The sequence below is a fragment of the Echinops telfairi genome, unplaced genomic scaffold, assembly GCF_000313985.2.
Source record: "Echinops telfairi isolate 266 unplaced genomic scaffold, ASM31398v2 ScPeMD7_7463;HRSCAF=8501, whole genome shotgun sequence".
Lineage (NCBI taxonomy): Eukaryota > Metazoa > Chordata > Mammalia > Afrosoricida > Tenrecidae > Echinops > Echinops telfairi.
The window spans coordinates 4,180,236-4,187,819 of NW_022111363.1; the positions used below are offsets into that span (position 1 = coordinate 4,180,236).

General features: G+C 54.0%; 1 protein-coding gene across 1 annotated transcript in view; it reads left to right on the forward strand.

The window, feature by feature from the left end:
- Window positions 1-7,584, forward strand: part of PCSK7 (proprotein convertase subtilisin/kexin type 7) — a 28,725-nt gene that overhangs the window by 794 nt on the left and 20,347 nt on the right. Inside the window, exons 2-5 of the mRNA XM_045283571.1 lie at window positions 1,891-2,019; window positions 2,452-2,931; window positions 6,790-6,924; window positions 7,418-7,581. Of these exons, the coding sequence (XP_045139506.1) occupies window positions 2,464-2,931; window positions 6,790-6,924; window positions 7,418-7,581 (767 nt within the window). The 5' untranslated portion in view covers window positions 1,891-2,019; window positions 2,452-2,463. The remainder of the gene's footprint in view (window positions 1-1,890; window positions 2,020-2,451; window positions 2,932-6,789; window positions 6,925-7,417; window positions 7,582-7,584) is intronic.

The following is a 7,584-nucleotide window of genomic DNA, read 5'->3' on the forward strand; positions in this document are numbered from 1 at the left end:
TCGCGAGCGGCTTCTGGGCCGTCTTCTCCGGGGCTCTTCGTCCTGGAGCAAGCGAGCGACGGGCGGCGGCTCGGAGCATCGGCTGGGGGAGAGCGAAATGTTCATGCAGCACTCGGAGAAGGGGTCGACCACATAGATCCGACCCGTCTCCGCGTCGTACCGAATGGCACTCTCAGCAAAAGGCACCGCTGGGGTCATCGCTGGGCTGAAGATCACCTCGATGTACTCGCCCTCTTCCGCGCTCGCGTTGCCACCTTTTCCGCAGGGAGGCGGCGGCGGCGGCGGCTGGGCGGGTGAGTTGGGAACTAGGTGTAGGCTGGATGCTGGAAGTGCGAGTGTCCCAGAACGGAGGAGCTTGAGAGTGAGGGAGCTGCCGAGAGGGCGCCTTCAGTCCTGGGGCGGGGGACCCCTGGGAGACGGGGCAGCCGAGTCTTGGATTCAGGATAGCAAGGGACCCTCACAGGAGAGTGGCACCTTGCAGGAGCGGTCGGGGCCGAGGAGCACCAGCGACTGGTTTCTAGGAGCACGGGATGGGGAGTCTGCAAAAAAGACAGTCGTTTGGAAGCAGACTGTTGGCCTGCAGGCTGCCCGTCATTAATTACTGCCCCCTCTTGCAACTAAGCTTGTCAGGGTAGGCCTAGCCGCTGGGCAAGGTGGAGAGTTGCTTTCTGAGGGTGCGTAAGGTCCCATTTCCAGAAGCTTGAAGGGTCAAAGGGGTGGTATGTGCCAAAGCTAGACAAGGAAGAGGTCAGGTTCCTCGTGCCTTCCCAGAAAACGAAGGTGGGACCCACTGAGACTGAAGGAACCTGTCTAGACCGGTTGCTCTCTGGCAATTGAACAGGGGGAGAAACTGGAATCTCCTGGGGCACCTGAGGTTGCTGGAAGGCAGAGGGGAGCTGGAGAGGGACTCTGCCCAAGAGACCAAGAGACCATGACAGGTGGGGTGGTTTGGGGGAGGGAAAGCGTGGTGTGACATCTCTCCCATTCCTAGTTCTCAATAAAACACCCCCCTTGGTGGTAACGCTTAGAGAGCAGAGGTTTTAAAGGGATCCCAACCACCAGTAAGGACACACATACCCTGCCCACTCCATAGGCTGCCCCTGCCCCTGCTCCAGGGTTGCCCACCAGGGCAAAGTGCCCTGCCCACCACTTGGCTTTTGGCTGAGGACTCCTAAAACCTGATCAAAGCAAGGGTGGCAGTCCCAGGTCTGGACCCTGCGCTCCCTCCCAAGCACCTGCGGATCTAGTTTCGGGGGCTAGCTCTTCAGTGCCGCTGTCCAGTCCTTTTCTTCCGCGCTGGACAGCATGCCTGTTCAGGTTCACGCACATTTGGGAGCTTTCCTCGGCCTTTTGCCCTCGGTGACTTCCCTTGGCCTCCTGACAAAAATACACAAACCAGGAAGTTACCACCTGGAATTCTAGGAAGCTGTACTGCTTGTATTTTCAGGCAAGGGTTTGGTTAAGACCTCAAACCCTCTTCTAGGCCATAGGGAGGAGCCCTGGTGGCGTAGTGGTTGCATGTTGGGCTGCTAACCTCATGGTCAACAGTGCAAAAGCCCCCAGCCGCTCTGGAAAAGAAAGATGGGCTTTCTACTCCATTGAAGAGTTCGTCTCAGAAACCCTCAGGGGCAATTCCACCCTGTCCTATGAGTGATGGCAGTGAAGTCATGGGCGGAGGGTGCGGGGACGGGGGAGCATGGTGGTTAGGACGCAAAGTAGGATTTCTGGGACTCATACTGACTTGACCTCACTGTACCAAGTCTGTCACTTATTTTCAATCCTGGGCAATGACGCTTGGTCTTTGATCACGGGTCCTGGAGCTCAGGACTAAGTTCTGCTTGTCTGTCGGGGTAGATGGAAGACTGGTTTCTTCTGTTCCTGGGTCCACAGGTCTGCAGGCTGCGCTCAGCGTTCGGAGCCCTCACGCCTCACGGTGACAGGGATGCCTTTTCTCCACTTGCACAAAATGAGCGTGAGGTGGTTAGCCAGACCAGGAGCTCAGTCTCACACAGACTCCAGGTGGGAACAGGATCCAGCAGGGGGAGTTAGAAGTCCACGGGGAAAGCTTTGAGGGAGAGGGTGTCCTAAAGGAGATGCTCGATTCGGCCAGTAGTTTGTAGTGGAGCATGTGTTTTGAATCTTTTTTGGTGGCAAGAATGGGAAGGAGTAGCTTGAGGCCTGCTAGCAGCCGCAGCTCTGCTTATACTGGGGTTGAGCCACCAGGCCCCGGGGAGGGGTGGGGGGGCGCCACCCATTGGGCTAAGGACTGGCTCATACTCCTAAAGTCACCTGGGAGGGCTGAGTCTTACTAGGACGGGATAAGCATGAAAAGAGAGAGAGAGAGAAAATCAAGTAATTCAGAAGGGTAGATTAGCAGTTTCTAAGTCTTCCTGTCAGATCCCAGCAGGTATTCGCTCTTTTATCTCTGATACCTTTTCTCTTTGTCTGCAGCTTATTGCTCTGATGCCGAAGGGGAGGCCTGAAGTGCCACACTTGGAAGCCCCCCTGGGCCTGCCCTCCTGCCCCTGGCTGCAATTAGCCGGACTCTTCTTGCTGGTTCCCTGGGTCATGGGCCTGACAGGGACAGAAGGGCCTGCAGCCCTGAGTCCTGGGGGGCTCAGCTGGGCGGTGCATCTGCGTAGTCCAGAAGGTGAGGGAAAGGAAGAGACTCTGGAACAGCAAGCAGAGGCCTTGGCCCAGGCTGCAGGGCTTGTGAACGCTGGGCGCATTGGGGAGCTCCACGGACACTACCTTTTTGTCCAGCCAGCTGGGCCCAAGCAGGACCAGCAGGGAGAGGCCATTAGGCAGCAGGCAGAGGCTGTGCTGGCCGGGCATGAAGCCGTGCACTGGCATTCGGAACAGCGGCTGTTAAAGCGAGCCAAACGCAGCGTCCACTTCAATGACCCCAAGTACCCACAGCAGTGGCACCTGGTAAGTCCAGTGCTTCGGGTCGCAGTGTTTCCTTTCCAACAGGGAAGTTATGGGTGTCCAGTTCTTCGGTGGGATTTAATTGGGTTTGGGTGAAGGTTTACAGAGCCATTTCGGACCCCATTCAGTAGTTTCTACCCATGTTGTTCATTGGCATTGGCTGTGTGCTTCACGGTGCACGCACATTCTTGTTATCCCCATCCTGGGGCTTCCATTGCCATTAAGCTCGTTTCTCTGCCCCTTTACAATCTCATCTCTGTTTTACAGCCTTGCTTCACTGCAATGGTCTCATTTTAAAAACAAACAAGGCCCCACTGCCATGGAGTTGATTCTGACTCATAGGGACCCCACATAAGGGTTTCCAAGATCGTGAATCCTCACAGGAGCAGACAGCCTCATCTTCACTCCTTTAGAGGAGCTGGTGGGTTTGAACTGCCGACCTTGGAGTTAGGAGCCCAGAGCCCAACCCACAGCACCACTTGGGCTCCTTTCGGTCTTAGATAGGTGCTGTCTTATTTGTTTGTCTATTTGTTTTTATGTCCTATGTCTTTTGTTGTTGTGGAGACTACACCAAGTCACAACAATTCACCAGTTTATTCAGGGACCGGCAGTCCCAGTGATGGCCTTCAGCGAGCTGTGCAAGTCCCTTCACCATCCCTTACTGGGTGCTTCTCCTCCATTAACACACACTCGTTGCTGCTGAAGTTTCCTGCCAATCTTCGGAGGTGCTGTTGTCAATTCAGTCCCATAGAGATCATTCTTTAAAAAGCATGCAGAATGCTCAAGGAATATATATATGTATATTCTTTATGTTAACCTATTATTTGGCTTTAAGAAGACTTCAAGGGCTATTTGAGGTATAAGGTTTGTCCCAGGGCACTAGTTTCAGGAATCCATCCAAGCTCCTTGGCTCTAGAAAGCCTGGAGTTCAGTAGATTTTGAAGCTCTGTTCCACATTTCCCCCTTTTTGATCAGGACTCTAATATGAAATCTTGGGTCAAAATGTTCAGTGAAGGTGATTATTTCTTATTTCTCCTGGGCTCACGGTAAATGGGTTGGTTGTGGATCGAGGCCATTAGCTACACGTTCCATTTCCTCCTTCTATTCTCGTATTGCTGATTCTTTTTAAAGGAGCACGGTGCTTACGGGGATTTTATTTTGGAGCCAGTTCGTTATTTAGCTGCACGGTGCCTCAACAGTTTGTTTTGGTTCAAAACGTGAAGAGTGTCTGAGGACAGCAGCTTAGAAAAGCGCTCCTGCCTCAGCCAGTTGATTGACGGGTTGGAGGCTCCAGTCAACGTGTTCCTCCCGTCTCGCGTGGCCCTGATGAGAACATTCAGTAGTGTGAGCCAGGCGCCACCTGGTTCTGGCCTCGGAACAGCCTATTGTCCTGTAGACGCGTTTCTTCTTTGAGTCTCTTGTCTCCTTCCTGCTTTTTTTCACCCTGGACAAGTACAGACCAATGGTTAGCTCTAAGAACATGGACTGCATTACGCCAACTGACAGAGATGTGCTACAGGACTATGGCCCAAATACTGCGAATTCAGAAAGCCCATCCCATGAGGTATTTGTAGATGTCTAAGAAGTATCTTTAACTGCCTCCGATGTGCTGTTTTAGATGTATGCATCCACCTACCTGGGTGCATACCTCAGGTAAGTCAAAAGTAATGCCACTAGTGTCCCAGTTCAGACATGCATGGGCTTATAGGTCTCTGTGATCAGGGGACGGCTGCAGACAAGATCTCTCATCGATACACTTAGTCTTATTAGTTATTATTGTTTGGTGCAGTCAAGTCGATTCCGACTCTGGCTACCCTACCCTGCCCGCTCCGGCGCCATCCTCACTACCGTTCTTAGGGTTCCACCCAGGATGGGTTCCCCTTGATACATGTCCAAAGTATAGGAGATGCTGTCTCCCCATGCTGCCTGTTAAGGAGCATTCTGCCTGTACTTCTTCTGAGGCAGATCTGTTTGGTTTTTTGGCAGACCACGGTACTTTCAGTAGTCTGCCCCAGCACTGTGATTGGAATTCAAGTTTATATGCACATACCTCTGCCTAGTGGTGCAGTAGTGTGGGGCACCAGCCTCCCCCCAATCGAATGGGTCCAAGGGGCGGTTGTGTAATTGAGGAGTAAAATTAATGAGACATCAGACAAGATAAGATGTGCAACTACTCACCTCTGGAAGGGCCATGATCTCAACAGCCAGGCCTGCGCAGAGAGAGTGAATATATTTCCAATCATGGCTGATAGACACTTAGGGGACGTGCAAGCCCCCCTGATTACATCATAACCAGAAGGGGTTGTTCCACAGACACAGGTGCAATAGGAAGGACAGGCACTGCGGGCTCTAAAGTCAAGAAGGCAGCAGAACCTTGATCCTCCTTAAGTTGCCTTGACTTTGTCTTTGGGTTCTCCTTCAGGGGAACAATCCATTATCCTTATTAGAAGGGAGTGGGCCCCCACCTAGGGTGGGACAGACTATAGGGTCTGATTGCTCTAGATGGCTGATAAGCCTCAGGAAGATAACCTCTAAGCAGTTGACCTCCAAGTGTATAGCCACCAAGCATGCAAGCAGCACCTTAGGTTTGGCATCTAATGTGGGCGGACAGCCTGCCTGGGGAATAACCTTTCTGTGTCCCACACTGCAGGCTAAGCATTGAGCTGCTAACCGAAGGTCTGTGATTTGAGTCCTGCAGCTGTTCTGAGGAAGAAAGAGGAGGTAGTCCTCTTCCATAAAACTGTACAGACTTAGAAACTGTAGGGAGCAGTGCTGTCCTGCCCTATTAGAAGTCAAACTGAACCCAGCAGGAGGCATGTGTCCACACATGCCGACATACATGCATGGATATGAGTGGCACCTTGGGGTTGGGTTATTTTTGCTGTTGTTTCAGAATTACATATGCCACAGCAATCACCAACAGACCCTTTGTCTCCTATGGGCAACCCCCCAGAGTCACCATCTCCCTCGTCAAGCTGTATACCGCACTCTCCTTCGGTGTTGCCTTTCCCAGCTCCAAAAAAACCAGGTGCTTACCAGCTAGAGAGGGAGCCCCTCCCCCCAGGCTTCTGTGGGCTTTTGACTCACTGGCTCTTCAGTCACCCCACATGCTGCCTGTGGCCTTTGGGTGGCCTGTCGGGCTCTTGGCCTCGCGCCCCACCCCCCCACCCCCATACTCTCTGCTAGGGAGCCAGAGCCGAGGAGCCTGGGCTCAAACTCTAGCTCTGCCATTGACTAGCATGTGCCTTCAGCAGCTCTGGTGGTGCTGTATGTTAGGCATTGGGCTGCTGACTGCAGGGTCAGGGGTTCAAGCCCACCAGTCTCTCCGATGGAGAAAGATGACGCTGTCTACTCCCACCAAGGGTTACAGGCTCAGTGACCCTATAGAAGGCCGTGATAAGCCGGAATCAACTTGATGGCATTGGGTTGGATGGTTTGCGTTTGACTTGGGGACAAGCAGCTCAAACTCTCTGGGCCTCAGTATTCCCATATGTGCAACGAGGGTGTAATAGAACCTAGCTGGCAGAGTCATGGGTAGGAAAGACGCACTGAGACATGTCAAGCCCTGAGGGCAGTGTCAGACACGCAGTAAACGCTGTGCTGTTCAAATGTTCACTGCGAACATTGCTGGCAGCCATTGTTACCCTACCTTTCCCTCTGCCTCCCTTTCACCTTGTATCACCAGTGAGCGACACCGAACTTGGCAGGGAACCAAAGCTCTCCTCTGTGCCCCCTTCCTAGATCCTGTTCCCACCTCTGTTCCTTGGCCTACCATCTCCTGGGGCGGCCAGGGGTGGGAGGGCTGCATCTCCCTGTGTTGTGTGTCCTTGGAAACTGTCCCTGACCCTCTCTCTCCTTCAGAACAACCGGCGCAGCCCCGGCAGGGACATCAATGTGACAGGTGTATGGGAGCGCAATGTGACCGGGCGCGGGGTGACCGTTGTAGTAGTGGACGACGGGGTGGAGCACACCAGCCAGGACATTGCCCCCAACTACGTGAGTGGCAAGGGGGGAGACGGGACACACAGACCTTCTTTTCCAGGTGCTTGCTTGCTCTCTGTCTCCTTGGTAATGCTGCCAGCTTGCCCCTTCCCCAGAGATTTTTGAGCCAAACGGAAGGAGAGACAGAGGCCTTTCCCCTCCCTGTCCCACTGCCCAGTGTCCCCGCCAGCGTTCCAGACTTGCTAGCATCAGGGGGCTGCCCTGGCCCCTTCTGCCCCTCCCTGCCCTGGCAATCATGGAGGGACTGTCCATTCCAGTCCCTGTTTTCTGAGCCGCAGCAGTGTCCTGGGCGCGGTCCTCTAGTAGCTAAGAGAAGGGTCTCCTGGGAGCGGTGGCACTTCTCTTTCGTGCTGCGCACCTGCTCCCTGCCCCCCACGCCCCTCGCTCCTGCATCTTGTATCAGACACCCGGGTCTCTCTCCACGAGCTCCAGGCCCTCCCCTCTTCTACCATTGGATGATTACATTCCACGCCCCCCAATATTTCAGAGCCCAGAGGGCAGCTATGATCTCAACTCGAATGACCCAGACCCCATGCCTCACCCAGATGTGGAGAACGACAATCACCACGGCACGCGGTGCGCGGGCGAGATCGCGGCGGTGCCCAACAACAGCTTCTGTGCCGTGGGAGTGGCCTACGGCAGCCGCATTGCAGG